At 54.4% G+C, this 20,248-nt stretch overlaps 1 protein-coding gene across 2 annotated transcripts in view; it reads left to right on the top strand.

Annotated features, from left to right (window-relative positions):
- The first annotated feature begins 5,956 nt into the window (after positions 1–5,956).
- RTN4R (reticulon 4 receptor) overlaps positions 5,957–20,248 on the top strand; it is an 80,206-nt gene continuing 65,914 nt past the window's right edge. The window contains exon 1 of one of the 2 annotated variants that reach the window (XM_075769536.1): positions 5,957–6,676. In XM_075769536.1, the coding sequence (XP_075625651.1) occupies positions 6,655–6,676 (22 nt within the window). In that variant the 5' untranslated portion in view covers positions 5,957–6,654. Of the gene's footprint in view, positions 6,681–20,248 lie in introns of both variants that reach the window. The other variant, XM_075769538.1, reaches the window with a different exon arrangement.

Below are 20,248 nucleotides of genomic sequence, written 5' to 3'. Positions count from 1 at the left end.
TCAACCTAGACCTCATTCACTCTGCGGTCAACACATGTAGGCACTGGCTCCCTTGGCTCAGTTCCATAGAGGAGCAGGTTTTACCCTTGGTCCATGTTTGGTGTCTGGCTGCCCTTCTTTCCTCTCCTCTTGCCTCACTCTACACATGCTGATGAAAATCTCCTCCCCTCATACGGTCCATGCAGTCATGAATCCTATCCAGTCCAGCATTTGGAAGAAAAAAACCCACCTTGCCCAGAAATCCAGGGGACCAATCTACCCCTTGAGATTGATGTAGACACTTGGGATGTGGAGCCTTTCTCAGCAGAGTCTGTAAGAACCCAGATTCACTGTGGAGGGCCCTGCTTTGAACCAAGGGTCTGGCCAGGAAGTCATTTAAGAAACTTCTTAGGGCTTTTTGCTTCCTCTTCTTCAAAGTCCATGAGCATCTTTGACCGGTCCCAGTAGCTTCACAGTCAGTGCAGAGCGAGCTCAGGGCAACTCCAAGCCACGTGCAAGCTCTGATCCAGCTAAGTCCCCCTAAAGCTCGAAACTGAGCAGCTTTCTGCAAGACGTGCCTGAATAAATCTGTGGCCCTTCCTGCATGGCCCTATGATGCTCTGAAGGATTCCTGGCACATCCTAATCTCAGCAGCACCGCCAGGACCAGGTGGGAACCTTTTACTGCGTGACGAGAGGGATTGATGTGTCAGGCAGAAGCGAGCACTGAGATGATTTACAGGAACAACTCGTCCAAGCCGACCCTATTGCTCAGGCAGAAGAGGCCTGAAATCTGAGAGAAATCACGAAGCAGAAGCTATGAGGCTCATAATTCACCTTCCTGGGAGAGGTAGCATCCGTGGGGAATCGCTGGCTGTGCAGGAGGTGGATGCACTGACAGAGGGGAAGCTTTTCTCGCTCTGCCTTGCCCATCCAGGCTCTGCAAGGCTCTCGTGCAGTTTTTCATGGCAATAGGAGCGAAACAGCACATAAGAACAACACAGCTATTCAGTGCCTTCTCCTGAACTAACGTGATACGGTAATGAGCTGAGACAGTTGACAGAGATGGAGTGTCATGCCCGGCATAGCGGGGGTGGGTGGTTCAAGCCAGGCAAAGCTCACACCAGGGCCCAGGACTCAGTCGGCATGTCTCTGGCATGACATCTCTCACTGCAAAGGAGTCTAGGAGCAGCCAGCCATGGTTTAGTCTTCTGGTTACTGGTTACAGGTTACTCCCTGCAGTGTGCTGTTTGCTCGTACAGCCGTCTGAGGCATTCTGGTACCCAGGACACACTGCTCAGTGCGGTATCCTACTGCAGGAAAGAAATCAGACCTGACGTGTAACCTGGGACTGTTCATATATATGTATGTGTGCATATATACATATTTGGTGTGCAGGTAGGATGATCCAATATTGTGTTCATGGTATTCTGGTCTGCTGGAGGAGCCACTCTGTCAGCATACAACTTACCTGCCCACTGGTGTGCATCAGTGCAAGTCTTGAAAATGGAGCAGTAACTACTCTGGGTGTCTGGATAAATCATGTCAGCACCGTTCATCCTCATGCGTGCAAACCTGGCCAAGGACCCTTGCTGATGTAGAGCCTCCCTGTGCCTCCATGTTTGGACAATCTGCAGGGTACATGTTTCAGCTGCTGAAAATGCCCAGGAGAGAGCCATGATCTATGTGCCCTTCATATAAGACAACATAGACAGTATAATACATAAACTATGTCAATAGTCCCAGTGTTGGTGGGTCTGGGGAGCCCTTTCAAATTTGTATTCCAGAGTCTGACCCATTGTCTGCCTATTCCTGTCCTCAGAGCAGGTGAAAACTACTTCAAAACAAGGTCGTCTTGGATCTCCAGAAGGATGACTTCTCCAGGGGTCCCCAGGGATCCTTATCTAGCGGAGAAGGTAATATTCCCTGACCTGCTGGTTGCCCAGGCTGCATTATGTACCATGTGCTCATGTCTGCTCCTGTCTCCTGCAAGCACAGGCAGTTCCAGAACTTGGTCTAGGCACAACAGCAAAGAAACTGGTCCTTTAGTGCCCTTTTTCTGCCTCTTTGTTCCTCCACGAGACGTTTTCAGATGCTCACATCCACATCAGGCACCGACAGGTGCAGCCACAAGGCAGTGGGGAAGAAGGTAGAAAGCCTTTACTGGCTCAGCACAAGGGTAAAAGCTACCCTTTATTTAATATTGGGATTCAGGAATCCACTCCATTAGTTCCTGTTCCAAAAAAGAGATGGGTGTGAGCATGGCAAAGGGCAATGTTTTCCCATTTTATCGGCCCTCTCTATTTCTCCACATCCACCTCTCTCTTCCACCTTCTCCTCAGCACCCTTAGACCCAGGAATGTGCCCCAAACACATGTTAAAGCCACTCTGCCCATAGATGAGGGTTAAACAGAGCAAGTCAACGGTTGACACTTTGCAAACAAGACTCACAATCCAAAGGAAGAGAATTGATCTAAGTGTGATTAAACATTAGGTAAAGACGAACATGTAATTAACCAGTCAAAGCAAGGTGTCTCTTGATCTCGGTGAATGTTGGCTCCTTTCCAGGCTGCAAACGAGCTGCACAGAATTACTCAGGCTGTAATTGCAAGCCACCTCAGATCCCCCCCTTGGGAGACTCCTTCTCCTTCACCCAGTCCTTGCTAGACAATGCTTAGACATGTTGGGAAATGGAAAGTGCCAACGTCCAACATGCAGGCACAGAGGGAGAGCCAGTCTCCTGCACCTTGTAACATGAGCTTGGAAAGCAAGCTGGCACTAGGACACCCGCCGTCCTGTGGAGCTCCACTTTGCATGCCAAGGTCACAGCCACCATGTTACTTTATGGTGACCTTTGTGTAACGAACTGTTGGGTCTCAAACCAGCCCAAAGTGGTGCAGGGATCTGCAAGAAAAGTCAGTCCCATCCTTCTACAGATGTGCTCTCTCCATTTCAAGATTAACCTTTCAGAAATGTCAGCCAAACAGCCACACGCAGACGGCTGCCTTCCTGGTAGAACCTGCAATTTTCAGTCTTGTGACTATAGCTTCAGTTAACTTCTTCAGTGCTCGTGTTCACCTTCCAGCTCTCTCCCAGACAATTCCACCTCCGGGGTCCTTTTATCTGCAGCGATTTTGATGCTCTGCACGTAGGTGACCTCTCTCTCCTGATGCACCACTTGGGATGGTAAAGTCAGGAGCACTATTGAAACATGAGTCCTTGAAGGTGTGTTTAAAAGTGAGGAGCAGCATATTCCTAACCTGTGGTACCTAAACTGACGCTGCAGAAAGAGCAGGGCATGATAGGATCATCCTCCCTCCCCAGATGCCCACAAATCAACAACAAGGTGTGCTGCCAGCAGATTGCATGGGAATGCTCCTTGTCCCTTCCCAGACCCCACCTTTCCTTTATCCCTGACACCTCCAGACATCCCTTCTGCTCCTTCAGAGCAGACCTGCCACAGACTGGCCCAAGCACCCAAAGGAGACAGCTGTGCCGAAAGCCACGGTCCCACCTGAGGGTCCCAGCCTCTGACCGTGTGGGCACAGCGCTCCCCCGGCAGCACGTTCATTAAGTGCTGTCCTGTGCTGTGTGCGCAGGACTGACAGCACAGAGAGGGGCTGTACGGTGCCAAGCTGTGGTATGTGCAGGGTAGGGCAGGGGTGCAGCGCTCACGGGTTAGGGTGCAAGTGTGGATACAGGATGGGCAGGGATACAGATGGAGATCGCACTTATGCAGAGCAAGTAGAGGGAACAAGGCGTGCAAGGCAAAAAGCAGTAGAGAAGGTAGGTGCATGCCTAAGCTGGGCTGCAATGCACGCTGGAGGTGTGGGAAGGAACAGACCTAGGGAATCATCCCTGCACACTTGCACTCTGGAGGGGCAGAAAGAGGGTGCTCAGAGGGGCAGATATCCCCCTGCCCTCCCCCCCCCCAGGTGCTATCTCCCATCCCCAGGGGAATGGAGGAGAGGGGCTGAGGCATTAAGCTGTACCTTTACATTTGGACCATGTTAGAGGCTGTTTGGGTGGCTACAGTTCTCCTGGATTATTTTTAGGTGGGATTTCAGAGGTGGACGACTGCAAGTGGAAACTCTAGCAAGAGAAGGGGGAACTGGAACGGTCGGTGGCTGAGGAGTCTGATGCAGGGGAAGGCGCACTGTCTGACCAAGGTGAAAAGGTTTACAAGGTTTGTAAGGCAAGATAACTAGGTGATGCATAATGGGACAGCCTTATTTGCACCCCTCTTTGGGATATGAACTCACAGAGCTTAGCCAAGTAGAAGACAGTACCCCACAGCCCTCATAACTCCCCCTTTATGCTTCTTCCCCAGCCTGGCTCCTGGTGCCACACCACCTGGCCTCTGAGCTGAGCGCTGGAGGTAGCTGCCCCCAGACTCCTCGCACGCCTAGTTCTGGCACCAGCGCTCCTGTGTGGGCATTCCTCAAAGCACATCCTGCTTCCAGCTGTTTCCCAGCAAGTCCCCAAAATATAAGCCTCCAAAGACGAGTGTTACTGCATGAGAACCTGGCTGTATTTACAATTGGGAGGTTCTGTCCTGTACTGAGAACAGTTGGATTTGTCTCTATTCTGGTGGTGGCTCTGAAGGTCCTAAAAGAGTTGCAGGTGAGGTAGGTCCTGCTCTGAGCCCAACTTGGGGCCCTTTCCAGAGCTCTGCCAGCTGCAACCCTCCTGCTCTGGTCCTGGAAGCTCTGCACCTCAGCTTCTATTGATCTGCCCATGTATCCTAACGGCAGCCTTTCCCCTGCTCTGCTCTTACATTTTGGTTGTGGATGACCGATAAAATGTCAGCAAAAGATACCTAGAAGACATCTGGAAGCCATACTTCCCTGGTACCTTTGGACAGCGGAGGCTGTTTGCATAATTAAAGCCCACACTTGGTAAACCACCTCCACCTAGCTCAAATGTCCAGCAAAGCCTTCCTTTGGTTTCATTTCCTTTTTCCATAGGTGACTGTGGTGTCAGCATGAAGCACCCCACAGATCTTTGGGGGAGATGAGATGGGTTATTGTACACAGGAGAAACAGTTTCCTGGCTCATCGTGGAACAATGCCTACACGGAGAGATGCAAACTGGGTAGGCCTTCAAGAGATGTGGTTGTGACACAAGCCCTGAGTCCAAGCTGCTCTAGAGATGGTCAGTATTAGGGTGACAAGCTGTAAGAGAGGAATGAATATTCAATAGCATACATATACCTATGTGTACATAGATAAAGGTATGTACACATATCTGGTAGCAGTTTGAAAACTCTCACTAGCAGGGACAGAGCCACCATGTCTTCATGTCCAAGATGTTTGGCTTTCTCTGGCATGATCCTTCCCTCCTCCTTTAGTTCACTTAATAAAAATCCGTCTTTCTGCTTCCCAGGACAACTGCAGATGGGAGCCGCCTATGCAGCAAGCACTTGTCCGCTCCAGGACAGGGAAGGACGGAAGCCGGCAGGAGGGCTGAGGAGGACAGGAAAGCCAGCTTCACCCCCTGCCTCATCCACCACCAGTGTAAAACTCGTGCTTTTTGGGTAAACTGAGGTAAGCTGTTGTCCTTCCTGTACAGGGGAGAGTGATCCCGAAAGAGCAGGGCTGGGATGTGGTGAGAGGGCTCAGACATGCGAGAGGGGAGGAAGAGCTCTCTGTTTCGGTTTCGCACTCTGCCCAAGGGCCTCTCTTGACCAGGCTTACCCCGGGGACCGCACCAGCAGAACCAAACCTGCGGCTTCAGGCGTCTCCCGCCGCCCCCCCCCCCCCCCCCCCCCCCGAGAGCAGCCCGGCTCCGGGGGGCCACAGCAGGGGCAAAACCACCCGCCGAGGCTCCGGCACCCCGGGCTCCGCTGCCTCCCGGAGGGACTGCCGGAGCGAACCGGGCCGGGCCGGGCCGTGCGGGCGCGGCTGCCGCGGGAGGCGGAGGAGGGGGAGCGGGCCGGGCCGATGGCCGCAGCCGCCCGGGCGTCCCTATCCACGGCTTCCTTTAGGTGGCACCGCTCCTCCAGGAATGAGCCGCACGGAGCCTCCCGGCCCCTCGCTGCCCTGCCCGGGCCGCGGCCGCCGATGACCGCGGGGGGCTCCGCCGAGGTCCCGCTGCCGTCGGAGCGGCCCCTGCGCTTTCCGTCTGCCCCCGGAGCGGCCCCTCCCTCCATCCATCCCGTGCCCGTCTCCCCCGTCCTCCCTCTCACTCCTCCAGCCAGTAAATCCGATCTAGGCTGATTCCTCTCACGTCAAACCACATGATCCCATAAAACATTCATCGCCTCTCCATCCCTGCGCCCCGCTCGCTCGCTCCCGGGATACAGTGCAGCAGGCTCCGCGCTCCCCGCCGCCGCCGCCGGCTCTGCCGCCGCGGGATCCGCCGCAGCCCCGGCCCCGTGCGTGCGGCGGGCGGGAGGGAGGAAGAAAGGAAGGAAGGACGGACGGAGGGAGGGAGGGAGGAGGCAGGCAGGCAGGCAGGCAGGGAGGGGGAGCCTCGCCTGGATGCTGACTCCAGCTCGGGGGCTGCTCATTCCCCCGATGAGCGAGGGCGCCGGCACAGGGAGAGCCCCCTCCCCGTGCGCCGCCGCTCCGCGCTCGGGCTGAAGTTTTGCACGAGGATCTGCCCCGCTTTCGCAAGGATTGTACCGCTGCCGCTCGACTTTGCGCCTCCAGACGTGCCTTCCCCGACCCCTAAGATGAAGAGGGCGATAGCTGAAGGTAGGTGCGTCCCCGCCGTGGTCTCCCCCCCCACCCCTCCTTCGCCGGGGCTCCCCCGCTCCCTGGGGGGCGGCAGGGCAGGGCGAGGCGGCCACGTCCCCAACTTCGCACCGCACCGGGAACTTCCCTCGCTGCAACTTTTTTTTTTTTTTTTTTTTTTTTCTCGGCGGAGTCGGCAGGAGCGGCCGAGTCCTGCCGCGGGAGAGAGGGGCCGGACCCCGGGGGTTGGGCTGGGCTGGGCTGGGCTGAGCTGAGCGCGGCCGGCGGGGCACGGCGGGAGCCGGGCGCTCGGCCCGGGAGAGGCGGCGGAGGGCGGGGGGGGGGGGGAGTGGGAGCGCCGCGTCTGCAGGAGCGAAGAAGAGCCGAGGCCGGAGGGGGAGCGGGCACCGGGCTGCGCCCCGGCACGGCACGGCTCCGGCCGCGGAGCGAGGCAGCGGGATGGAAGGAGAGCAGCGGGCCGAGCCCCCGCCAGCCCCAGCACCGCGGGGGGACCGGTCGGCCGCCCCCTGCCTCGCCCGGCCTTGGGATGCCCGGCCCCCCCCCCGAAGTTGGAGCAGGCAAAGCGCCGCCGGGGGAAGGGGTACCCCGCGCTCTCAAGCCCGCATCCCGCGGGGGCTCGGAGCCGCTGCGCCCGCGGGGAGCGAGAGGGGACGGGGGCAGCCCGGCTTTCCCCCCCGCCCCCGCTCCCAGCTCCCCGGCGTGCGAGCACCGGCCCCGCTCCCCGAGCCCGGCGGAGGAGCCGCGGAACGCGCCGGGCCCGGCCGCCTGCGGGTGCCTCCGGCCGGGGAAGTTCGCGGAGGCTCTGGGCGCCCCGGGGGGACGGCGATCACCGGGGTGCGGCGGGGGCGCCCCTCCCTCGGGGTATCTGTCCCCTGCTTCGTCTCAGCCCGGCTGTCCGTTAGCTGGGAAGAGCTGGGGGTGGCAGGGGGGGACCCCCACGTCGGCTCGCCCCGCCGGGGGAGAGGCACACGGCATGCGGCGGGGCCGGCCCGGCACAGCCGGATCCCCCGGCTGAAAACAGCCCTTTTGCGTCTGCTTTGGCAGTCCCGGCGGTAGCCTTTGCTTCCCGGCTGCCGGTGTGGAGGGATGGGGCCGGGTCTGTGTTGGCGGCAGCAGCCGGGGGCTGCGGCTGCTGTTGGAGCTGCCCCGCTCTACGGTCCCGCCTTGGCCGTTTGCGGTTGCTCCGAGTGAAACCCGGAATAAAGACCTAGATTTGGAGGAACACATGCTCTCACGCTGCAGGTTCAGACCACTTGGAGAAGCATGTGCCACCCGGGTGTGTTTGCTGGAAACCCAGCCCACGGGTTGCAATTTTTAACTCGAGCGATCAACCCATTGCAGGAGCTCCACCGCTGTCCAGGCTGCTGGTCAAGGGAGCGTTTGGCATGCAAAGCCTCTTGCTTGCACGGAGTCTCTTCCCGTGTGTGCCACCCCCAGCTTGCTTGCTGTTCCCATCAATGACACAAATATTTTCTTCTTTTTTTTTTTTTTTTCTTTTTCTTTTTGGAGGGCACTCTGATTTATTTGTGATGATCAAGGCACATAACCAAGCTCTGATCCAAATGGCACACCGCCTCCTTTAAAGAATTTGTATCATTTTTAATTCTGAAATAGCCAGTTTATTCCTGTTTGGGAAACACCATGGGAGCAGGTTGCAACGACAGCTTCTCCTGCGGGCCCTTAGGGATTACCGATATTTCAGCATCCATTTGCTGTGCCCTGCACCGTGGCCCCGTGCATGGGTTACCCACTGATTTGAACCCAGTGGTTGTGTGCTTGTGCACAGAGTCACGGTGCCGAGCTGGTGGTGCGGGCTGTTTGTCTACCGTGATGCTGTAGGACGGCTGTCAGCAGTACAGTATCCAGGTGATGGGTGTGGTACAGGCACCCAGGACAGCCTCTCCCCCCCATTCGCGATCCTGCTGCAGCACAGCACTTTCTCTTCACTCTGACATTCCCGGCTGCTACCAGCATCATGTGAAATAACACAGAAGATAATGAAATATAAAAACTGTGTTACAGCAGCTTTATTTATAGAACAAGGCTTTGAGGGGTTTGGGGTTGAATTATTATTTTTTTTTCCTGCAGTTTATGAATTGCTCCCGTGAGAGACTGGGTAGCCTGGATTGCTGGTAGGTGTGACTGTAAAGTCCTTATGAACCTTGGGAGATTACGTTTAGATGAGTGACCGTCCTACTGTATCTGGACTACGTTTCCCACCGTGGGCTGCCAGGATACTTCAAGTGCCTTGTAAGCCAGAAATAGCCATCAGGGGCAGTTGGACAGGCAGAGCTTTCGCCTGGTGTTCTCAGCACTTACTGCCTCATTAGCACAATGTATTTATATTGAAAGAGGTCTTTCCATGCTTATTCTTTTATAAAATTTATTTTTAAAAAAACCCCAAAACACAAAACTCTGTAATATGAGAACCCAAACCAACCTCAGAGACTACTTATTCACTGATGTGAGAGCAGCTCTTTCTTTTTCTTGAGAGAAAACACCGTTCGTCAGTGTATTATTTTATATTTCCTTTCTCTATAATGTTCATCTTGTATCAAGGTGCTGCAGCATTTCCTGGGCTTGGCCCCCCCTTCCCCACCAGGCAGCTCGTAGCTCAGACCTATATTCTGTGGGATAATCAAAGGGTGTGTTTGAAGGGGAGGAATTCCTCTAAAGGGGAATATTGGGACAAAAAAGGTGAAGGTGCTGTTGCACTGCTCCGTGCCTGGGCGTTGTGTCAGTGCAGATGTCGTTGTGTCCGTGCTGGTTCTGTGATGTTTTCCCCGCTAAGAGCGCTAGAGAAAGCTGGTCCAGAAAATAAGTTAATTAGAAATGGTGAGAAAGCTGCCGCTGCTCTCTCCACTGCTGTGGCTTGTAGGCAGCATGTGCCTGTGCTGCTCACCGCCAGCACGGGGAGCATGGCAGTCCTGTCTTAACAAGCCACGTCCTTTATTAATTGCCTGCATCTCGTGTTGAGATGCTCTGGGCTTTGCTCGAGTAAAACCCTCCTGGGAGCCTACGCTGTTCAAAGTGCGAAGGCGTCGGTGGCGGGAAGGAGCAAGGGGAGGAAGGCGGCAGTTTGCTGCACAACAGAGATGCCTCCCTCTGCTTTCGTCTGCTACCTGCCCTGCTCAGGGGGCTTGAAGGAGAGGGCAGGGGAATGGCTGTCCGTCCGTACACTCGGCCTGGTGGCTCTCTGCGGCAGGGGACGTGGGGGTCCACAACTCCCATCCCCACAGATGTCTTGATAACTCTGTGCCAGTCAGTGTGCTCGTAACGAAGGCCTTGTGCCTGTGTAATCCTCTTCTGACACCAACGACGGCTTTGGCCATTAAGCCTTCCAAAGGAATAAGCAAAATGTGAAAATCCAGCAGCACCTCTGTGAGTTTTCCACCTTCTTCGACTCAGAAGCAGCGAGGGAGACTGTGAGATGGGGACAGGGGAGGGGAAGGATGCTCCGGAGGGCAGCTCTCAGGCACACTGCTGCACACCTTGCACGCACAGTGATACTGGCTGTCAGTGGTACTGGCTGTGGGGAGCTGCTGCCAACCCTGGAAAACGCAGTGTCTTCCTTCCCTCCCCATCCGCCTGAGCCTTGAGGGAGAGGAGGAGGGAGGGGAAAAATCAGTTGAGCCAGAGCCTCAGCACAAAGCAGGACAGGGAAGATTGCAAAGAGCTGAGCTCTAATCTCTGCTCTGAGCCTGCACACGGCTGCTGTGCCAGTTGCTCGCACAGCTCAGCCCCGCCGTGCTGCAGGGTGCATCCTGGTGGAGAGGCTGAAGCTGCAGTCCCAGTGCAGGATTCACCCTGCGCATCCAGCCGGAGGCGGAACCGAAGGGAGAAGAAGAAAGGAGTCGGACTAATTAGGTGTGCATTCTCTTCCCCTTGGATTTGCAATGCTTTCTGCTGCTGTCACCTTCATTAAGACATATCTCTGAGTGCCAAGCTCCTCTTTTGATGTTCCTAAAGAGGGTTTGTTTTTTTTTTTTTTATGCACACAGTGGAATAGGAGTATCCCGTACCACTGCAAAGAGGCAGCATCACAGTGTGGTGCCTGCAAGGGCTGGTAATTGCACCAGGGCTTCTCCCTCCTGTCCATGCAGAAAGCTTTGTGCTGTGTCCTGCAGCCAGATGGATCTGTCTGGGATTTGTGAGTAAGAGGGTTTCAGGTCTTCTCCATCACCGACACACACAGAGGTGTGGGAGGGAGGAGGGAGGCTTGTGATCTACAAAGCCCAGCCTCTCCTCCCCTTTCACGCTTGTGGTTGCAACTCCTGGAGGTTTCCAGAGACCAAGGGATGAGGGAGACAATTGTACTGAAAAGTCATAATCAGCGAAAAGAAGCAAAAGGTGAATCCTTCCATGTTTGCACAGAGATGCCAAAGCAATTCATACAGACTTTGCTAACGTGTAAACTCACCTCAGCCTGTGCTGCTGTCTTACGCTGTCAGAACACGCATCAGCATGAGTCTTGGGTGGCTGATTATCCGTTGTGGTGGCGTTCAGTGACGATGTGTAGGCTCAGAGCAGAGTGGCGTCAAAGTGACACAGATATTTCCTACAGTGTGTGTGCAGCACGCGTGGAAAGGCCCTGTCTGGATGTAAGGCAGAACACATCTGCATGTGGTGTTGCACAGGCTCCGTCCGTATTTACGTTGCTTTTAAGAGAGCTCCTGGAAGTCAGGGCTTCTGGAGTCTGGTCTCAGCCCTGCTTCTGGCTTCATTGTATCCTTGACCAGGTCAATGAGCCTCTCTGTGATCTAGTTTCAGCTTTTCCAGCTCTAACGCTGGGAGAGTGATGCTGAGTTATCTCCCAAGGGACACAGAATATGCTTAAAGGCCAGTCCAGAGCTGAAATGTGGAGGTCTGTGCAATTGCTGATCACTTCTTTAGCAGTGACACAGTGTCAAGCGACAAGACCGATGATACTCTCCTTAGGGGTGTTGCTGCATCAACAGCAGGTTTGTCTCTCTGGTCCGGCCTGCCTTCCTCACAACCTTTGCATTGTAGCTTGGAGCTGATCAATAGCACCAGCAGATTTTACAGTATTTATTGTCCCTCTCAAATCTCTGCTCCTGGAATCAGGGGATTAGAAAAGTACTTGAGTTTTATTTTGTAGCCTTCCTGCCTGTCAAGAAAAGCAGAAGCATTGCACAAGATGTGCAAAACATTGAGGAAGTTGGAAGCAAGAAAGTACTGCAAAGCTGTGATTTTTAGTAGTTTCTTGGTAGCTCAGTAGTATGAGGAATCAGGCTGATGACTGGCAAGTAGCAGGCTGCAACTCTTCTCCTCCAGCCAGCCAGCAGTGTTAGGGTCCTCTCTGGAGGGGTCACAGAATATTTGCTTCCATAAAGTCATAGAATAGTTTGGAAGAGACATCTGGAGGTGTCTAATCAACCTCCTGCTCAAAGCAGAGAAAATTTCAAAGCTAGATCAGGTTGCTCAGGGGCTTGTCCTGTCAAAGATGGATGTCATCTCCAAGGATGGAGATATCCTCTCCTCCTCCACAGCTCAGACTTCTTGGCATGTCTGCCCAAGGCTGCTCAATCCCTTTGTCACCTGGCCTGGGTCAGGACCAGGAGTGCCCATATGCCTTTGGCGTGGTCAGGGTACCTCTTGTCTGTCACTAGGCATGGCGGTGGTGGAGCAGGAGCCATGGTGCACATAGTGCCTGGGTCCCATATGCCTGATGGGAGTAAGTGGCTGGGGTGTCCCCGTGAGTTTTGGAGCAGTCGTTGAGGGAGATAACAAGGAGGACCTGAGAGTCGGGGTCCCTGGCAGAGCCACTGGGGAGGGCAGCAGACACTTCCAGACATTTCTGTCCTGTGTCTGTGTGTTTGCTTTTCTGACTGTGTTTGGGGGTGAAGCCCTTCGATGTATTTTCTGTGTACTTGTTACAGCTCTCCCAGCGTGGTGTCCCACATCAACGTTAGCCAAAGCAGAGTTTCCCAGAAACTCTGTAGTCCTCAAACACACCCTGCGCTGGAAACCTTTCCTGGACACTGCGCAGTGGCAGACACCTCTCTGAGGACATGGTTTAGCATGGCCAAATCCCAGAATCCTGGAGGTGCTGGTGGGAGGTGCTCTCTGGAGAGTCCAGACTCCCACCCTGAGCAGGGCTATTGCTAACGTCAGATCAGGTCTGCTGTGGCTTTATCTAGCCAGGCCTTGGAAACCTCCAGTGATGGAATTTTGCTGGCCTTTCCCAGCACTGGAGCTAATTAAAAAGCTTTTCCTTATGTCCGAACTGAACTTCCCAAACTGCAGTTCTTGGCCATGGCTCCTTGCTGTGTCATCTGGCCTCACAAAGGAGTGTTCAGCTCCATCATCCTTTTGAGTAGCTGTAGGCTGCAATTAGATTGTCCCTTCACCTCCTCTTTGCCAGACTCAAGCATCCTAACTCCCTCTACCTGACCTTGTAGGACATATGCTGTAGGCTTCTGACCATCTAGCTCACCCTCCACTGGACCTCTTTGGTTTCCCCAAGCTAATTTTGGACTCAGGGGCCCACAACTGGACACTGTGTTTGAAGTGCAGCCTCCCCAGTCCTGAGCAGAGAGGGACGATAACTTCCCCCACTCTGCTGTCCACGCTCCTCTCAGCACAGCCCAGGATGTAGTTGCCGTATTCATGGTAAGAGCAACCACTTGTTCATACGCACGTTGGTGTCCACCATAGCTCCCAGGCCGTTTACAGCAGACTGCTGCTCATGGTTTGCACCCTGGTATTGATGCACGGGGTTCTTCTGCCCCAGGTGCAGAACTTTATGCACCACTTCTTGTACCAAATAAATACTTTTTAATACTGTCCCTCTTTCACTCATTCAAAAAGCCTGGACATTTAGGTAAACAGATACCTACCTCTACATGCACTTGTTTCCTCACTGTACTGAAGTGTTATTTAGCAGCGGGCCAGACACATTTGAAGAAGTCCAGGGTTCCTGTCCTGCACCTGCCTTCTCCAAATCACCGTGCTTCACCCCACTGACTGGTTGTTCCCCGTGCTGCTGGACAAGTTCCAGTCCAGACAGCTTAGGAGAAGCTAGCCTTTGACATGGGTTGCCTTCTGCCCTCCACCATCAACACCCTTGGGTGAACAAAGTCCTCTTGCCAAATTATACTTGTTTTGCTGCTTTCTTCCTGGAGCTGACTCAGAAAAACTCTTCTGTCCTGCACATTTCTGTACTTTATCCAAGGAGGTCTCCATGAAGGTCTGGAGAGTCTTTATTGTCAGCTATGTATTGATCCCCATCCACACCTGCGTTCCACACGGAAATGAAAAAAGCCCCAGAGAAGGCAAACGCGTCCCACCAGCAGAGTGATGTTCCCTGCCTGGATGGGAGTTTCCCGCCCATCACAGCTTTGCTCTGTCTCCTGGGAGTTTGACGTGTTCCCTCAGATGGCTCTTTGAATCTGCTTGCCTTTTTAACAGTTGTGCTTTCTTTTATCTCTCTGTGTTGCACCTTCCGGTGGAAACAAAGGAATGTTTGCATTCAAATTTGATGCTTTCTTTTCTTCCCTGAGTGCACGGGATAATTATAGTGCTTTGCATGGAGTTGTACTAATTGATCAGTTATTAGTGATAATTATAATTTACATGATGGTCTAGGAAGAAGGGGTACTTTTAAGGTAGAAGTGATGTTCTAAGCTAACAGTTCAGAATTGCTTGCTGATGTGTCAGATCATCTCCTGTGTGCTGCTCATTGGGGAAATGGGTTAACTTTTTTTTTTTCTGTTAGGAACAAATCTTTTGCAAGAACCATCTGGCTGCTAAATTCTTCTCCTGAAGCTGTGCAGTTTGCTGGGAGTTCATTTACGTCTTTAGCTACTAAAGAGAAAGTAAAAGTGACTGATTAGTCTAAGACTGGGACCATTCACATCAAAGTGACAGATTTTGTGAGCTGGATTTGGGAAAGTGTTTAAAACTGGTGTGTTTTCGTTAAATTTTGAAAACTGTGGGCAGAACTATGCTCCTGGCACTCCAGCACAGCTCTCAACTCTGCACCCTGCGTCGTTATGTCAGAGTGAATTGTGTGGCTCTTAAAATTTGTGTGTGCTTGTTTGATGACTTTAAATATTGATTTTAATTGTGCGTCTTTCTTAAGGCTGTGAGTGATGATCAGAGCCGCGTACAATACACCATGTGCATAGCACAGCAACGTGCACGGGGAGGAGATGTGAACTCAGTCTGACTCTTAAGCAGAAGGGAGGAGGGAGACGAAAGGAAAAATCTTTGGAGGCCCCAAATTCAGCTTTCCCTGCTTCCAGGCACTGCGGGGGGCTTTGTCAGAGACATGCCATCAGCTGCCGGGCAAGTCAGGATTGCAGAAGCTTTTTGCGAGCGCTGGTGTCAGGCTGTCAAGGCTTCATGCCCTTCTCTGACAAAAGGCATCTTCTGAAATCCTAAGAGCAAATGCCGAGTTTGTTAAGATTGTCTTCATGTCTGTAGAGAAAAACGATCATCTGAAAGCCACCGGGACCTTTAACACTTGCACATCTCCATGGCATCAGCATGTTTTTGAGGGGCAGCCCGAGCAGCTGAGAGCAAACCCCTCTCCCTGGGCACAGGTCCCTTCCCAAGCGCACACACACATCCAGCATGGATCCGGCTGTGATTAATGCTTTCCATGCCCGTGCAAACGTGGTTAGCGTTGGCTTTACACTAGAGGGCTGTCTGTCCCTTTCCCTTCAGAGAAAAGGCATGAGTCCGTGCACTGCGAACGCTCTCGTCGTTCACAGCATCCACGCAATTTGACAGCAGCCCGTTTTGTCAGGTGGGTAATGCGATGCAGGCTGGTATTTACTGCTCACCACCTCCCTTCGTGCTGCACAAGAACATCCGTGTCCTGGTCTGGAGGGCGCTTTGAAGCCGTTTGTCTCGCGTGATGTGAAGCTGCTCTGGTGTTATCGCCAGGCTCTCTGTCCTGCACAGGTCAGCAGCCTTTTTGCAAGAATCAGCAGGCTTCACACCGGCGGTCGCCTTCCCCTCCGGTTGGATCAGGCCACTTTCGCTGTCAGGAGTAATAGCACCGAGTGTTAGCACAGGGGCTCGCTCTGGGAGCCAGGCATCTCCTGCCGCTGCCCTGGGCACCTGAGGAGCTGCAGCCCCGAACGTTTGCACATCCCCTTCTGCGAGCTGTGGAGTGCACCCAGGCGGGAGGTGCTTTGGAAATGGCTGCCCTGGGGGCAGGAGGAGGGTCTGCAGTGTCCTAGGGATGAAAGAGATTTGGCAGCTTTTGTTCCATAAGCTCAGGTGGAACGGCTTCCTCTGGCTCTTCTGCTAACAGCAGGTCCGGGACCTTTGTGGGGACCTTGGCCACCATGAAGGCCAGTTGCTTTGGCTGCACACGGGCACTCATATCACAGGTTTGTTAATGCTGTCCCCACTCACCTTCATCTAGACTGGGTTTAACTCAGGTGAAGATGAAACCAGCTGAGGTTTGCCACGGCTTAACAAACTTGGTGTGAATTCAGACCTTTCCTTAAAGCGGCATGGCTGCCTGGAGAGATGCAACCGCAAACACAAGCCCCTCAGTGACTTCCAAGTGCATTGTGCCAGCTGTGTTCGGGGCATTTGTTTCTGTCCTGGATGCCTGTGCAGTCAACGTTTGGCTCGGTTTGGGCAGAAGCGGTGTTAATTGAGAGCAGCCAAGTCCCTCGGCCTTTGCTAACAAGGGTCTGCTTCAGCGAGCAGGGCTGGAGGTGGGGGGGACGCGGTGGAGTGGCGGGGAGCCAGGGGAGGGAGGCGGTGGTGGGAGGGAGCACGGTGCTGGGCACACACTGAAGCGCAGACGTTGGTTCTTTGTCAGCAGCTGATTTATCAAGTCCAAGGACTTCTCTCCCTCCCTCTTTTCTCAATTTGCAGCTAATATATCCTGAAGGGAGGGGGGAATTAATAATGGTAATTACAGCAGCGCACAGTCCAGAGCAGTAGCATTAACCACATGCATAGTGATGGATGGTGGGAGACTGCGCTGCCACGAGGAAGCTGGACGTGGAGATGGCTCGTTGGACCTGCTCACCGTCCACCACCACCCGCGGGCTGGGATGGCAGCTGCTGCCAGATGTGAGGCAGGAGCGGGACTGGCAGTGGGAGCAGGCTGAGATCTGCTGTCACATGAACGCAGGGCAGGGATGTCCCTGGGCTGAGCATCAGGGATGAGCCCGTTTGCTGCTCAGGTGTTACCTGCTGCAGGCAGGCATTACCTTGCTGCCTCTGGTCACCTGCTGCAGGAGCTGCGGGCGGGCAGGAGGGCATTGCCTGACTCCCCATGTCACGCATCTGCCTTGCCTTTTTGCTCTGGCCCTGCTCCTCTGTCTGACTCTGTCTCTGGGCTGTCCGTGGAGCACGTAAAGGTCTGCAGAGCAGCCCAGCTCTTCCCAGAGACCAACAGCAGTGCATGACCAGCATGGGATTTCAGCGTGCTGGTGCTGCCTTTCCCTGCCCGTGGTGTGGGACGTCCCCTGCCCGTGCGCCCAGCTGCGCGAAGGGGAGTCCCTGGGAGCTGCCCAGGCTGGGCTGGTGGGCTGCATCGCTCTGCCCCAGCCCCTGCTCCCCCCCCATTTGCACTCCTCTGTGGAGACCGACAGCTGCCGAATCCCTCGCTTGGCTGGTTCAATTTCAATCCACAAAATGAATTTTAGGCCCTCTGGGTGAGCCAGCATTAGCAGAGAGCCAAGCCTGTCTGGGCACTATGGGGGTTTCAGCTCTTGCAGGCTTTGGCATGTCAGCTCTAAGCCTCAATTTCTGACATCGTGTGGGACTTCGGCTGGGGCTTGGAGGCAGAGCCTGGCCAATGCCCTGTGGCTTGCACCTCACACTGGAAGAGGTAACAGCCTTGGGTTTGGTGTTACCCACTGACAGATGAGCCATCTCTCCCGGTCTGTTTAGGAAGAGCCATTTCTAACACGACGCGCTGTTTGCTGTTGGGCAATGGCTGTGGTCCGAGGGAAATGTGGTGTTTGGAAATCAGGCACTGGTTATTTAAATGGCGTCCCCAGCTCAGCAAGCACTATTCCAGTTTTCCCAAGGCTGCATCCTCTCCGGCGTGCAGCGGAGGGTGGTCCGAGCCCTGGGAAGAGACTCTGTGCGGGGCTGGGATTGCTGCTGGCGCCGGAGCGATGTGCCTGCCTGGGCTCCGCTTCCCTGCTCGAGGAGCGGGGTTGTGCCTGAATAATGGGCCCTTTTTCTCCCAGGTTGGAAGGGAGCACCAAGGGAGCAGCACAGCCAAAGAGAGATGTTTATACAAGTGGCACAATAAATGAATGTGAGCTGCCTCCTGGGAACCAGCCCAGAAGAGACTGACTTTCCTTGGCCATGGCTTTCCAGTGGGAAATGCTCTTCTTTCACTGTATTTATTTTTGGCTTTCCTAGAGTTTTGCTAGGCTTACAATTAATCCTAAGCTTCTGGGTGGCCAGCTGGGCTGCAGGGACAAAGTCTTCTTCAAAGCAGTTTGCTTGGTGATTTCCTGAGGACCTTGGATTTACTATGAGCTTGGTAGAGCTCGACCTGGGTCCACCTGGGGCATGTACACATGCTGCTTTTCATGGAGAAGAGGTATTTGTGGCTGCAGCCTGCACGGGGAAGCGAGTGGAGAAGCCACTTGGCACTCTCCTGTCAGATGGAGGGGGAATTTGCCCTCCCCTGGGAGAGACGGCAGCGGGTACGTTGGTGCTGGGAGCCGGCACGTGGGGAAGGGACCAACCGCGCGTTGCTGCGTGCGTGAATTGGTGGCAAGTTGGCACGGTGCGTGTTGCGTGGGTGTTAGAGCTGGGCTTGCCTCTCGCCCAGGTGTGCCTGGCATGTTTTTATTGTCATGAGGATCCCCCAGAACAGACTCTGCTTGCTCCAGCCTTGCCACCTGTGTAGGATTACATGAAATGCCTTGGGATTGCGCTGTGATGGATGGGCTGCAGGACTGGCAGGCGTTGAGAGGAGCTGTGCTGAGCTCCCCGGCATCCCGGCACTGCACGGTCTCTGCCTTTGGTGCAGAGGGGGATCCCAACCCTCTGACGTATTCCGTGCTTGCCTTTTGAGCTTGTTTTATTGGCAAACACCCAGTGGGTGCCAGCCAAGGCAGATCTCTGTGTGCTGTGGGCTCATTTCTCTGCCTGCACCCTCTTTCCTCCTCTCGCTGCAGCTGAGATGGACCCTCTGGAAGCGTTCGAGCTGTGCCAGTTTTGGCTGGGTTTCTGAGCCTTTCTAGCTTGCTCCTTTCTTCCTAAAATGAAGGCTTCGCCGCTGCTCATCTGAGCATGACTCCCTTGTCATGGACATTTGTGCCCTGTTTCCTGCTCATAAAGCCACCCTGCAAGGCATGGGCTCAATGGGGGGGAACTGCTGCTGTCAAAACTCCTAAAAAACCCAGTGATGAGCGTGGGGTTTTCTCCCTTCCCTGCATGCCGGTGGGAGATGGGTGTAGTTGAGCATCTGCTGCTGTCTGCTGCAATGCAGACAAGGTACGGGCCAGCAAGCAGAGCATGGGCTGCCCGGCTGGGGCACGAGGTCCAGCTCTGCTGCTGACCTGCTGTCAGGCAAATGATTTAGTGGGTGACATGCAGGGGCCACGGGCCAGCGTCTCCCACCGCCCCAGGGTGTGACCGAGGCACGCACCCCTCCTGATAAATCCTCGTCAGCATATCGTTGTCCTTCTGTCCAGAGAGGAGGGTGACAGTTGTCATGTCTGCGTCCCCCCGCCTGTCCCCACATCCCCTCTGTTCCTAAGAAGCTGAGTGCAGATCGAACATCCCAGGGGAGGGGATTGGGCAAACTGATGGCTGGCAGCACCGCAGGCACCGGGTCCTGTCGCTCTGAGCCTGGGGAACGCAGCACTGGACTGCTAAAAAAACTTGCAAGCTCTCCCTGCATGCAGGGCTGGAGCAGACCAGGCATTTTCTGAACTGAGAGATCCTGTGAATTAAAGGAATGAGCCTGACACTTGGCGCCAGGAGACGTGGGAAGTGATAATGGGAGACAGGGCTATAATGGCACAGGAATCTCTCAGTATGATGGGAGCTAAATGACGCGGTAAGGAAAATTGCACCTCATTGTGAGTGTCAAAATCGACAGAGAGGAAAAGGAGTTGAACAGTGTTTGCAAGTGCACCCCAACAGCTCCTGTAAAAGAGCCTTGACCCACCTTTGGCTCAGGCTGGAGTCAGCCTGCCAGAGCAGCGCGCATGATCACCAGCTCCCCATCCTGCCTCCCCCAAACCTCTCAGGCTTGGGAAGGACGAGGCGATGGACGTAATCGTTTGGGCCAAGTGCACACTCATGCAGCCTAAGACCGAAATGCCCATCGCAGAGCGTGGACATGCCTGGATGCATGTACTGTGCACACGTGTGGGGCTATGCGAGCAGAGGCCATACGTGTGTTTGGTCACGCAAGCAGGGCATGGTGACCGCTGCAGGAGGGGCTGATTTTGTTTCTACCATGGGACAGGGATGGAAATGATCATGGGATAAGCGCGTGGCTTGTGAAGGGGAAGGGACTGCAGCTTGCTTGTCATTCAAAAGAGACAGGAAAATCGGAGATGTGGAACAAAAATAATTAAACAAATGGCTGTGCTCAGT

Source organism: Balearica regulorum, chromosome 17 (assembly GCF_011004875.1).
Source record: "Balearica regulorum gibbericeps isolate bBalReg1 chromosome 17, bBalReg1.pri, whole genome shotgun sequence".
Taxonomy (NCBI): Eukaryota; Metazoa; Chordata; class Aves; order Gruiformes; family Gruidae; genus Balearica; species Balearica regulorum.
The sequence above is the reverse complement of the archived record's forward strand: the minus strand, read 5'-3'. Positions and strand labels throughout refer to the sequence as shown.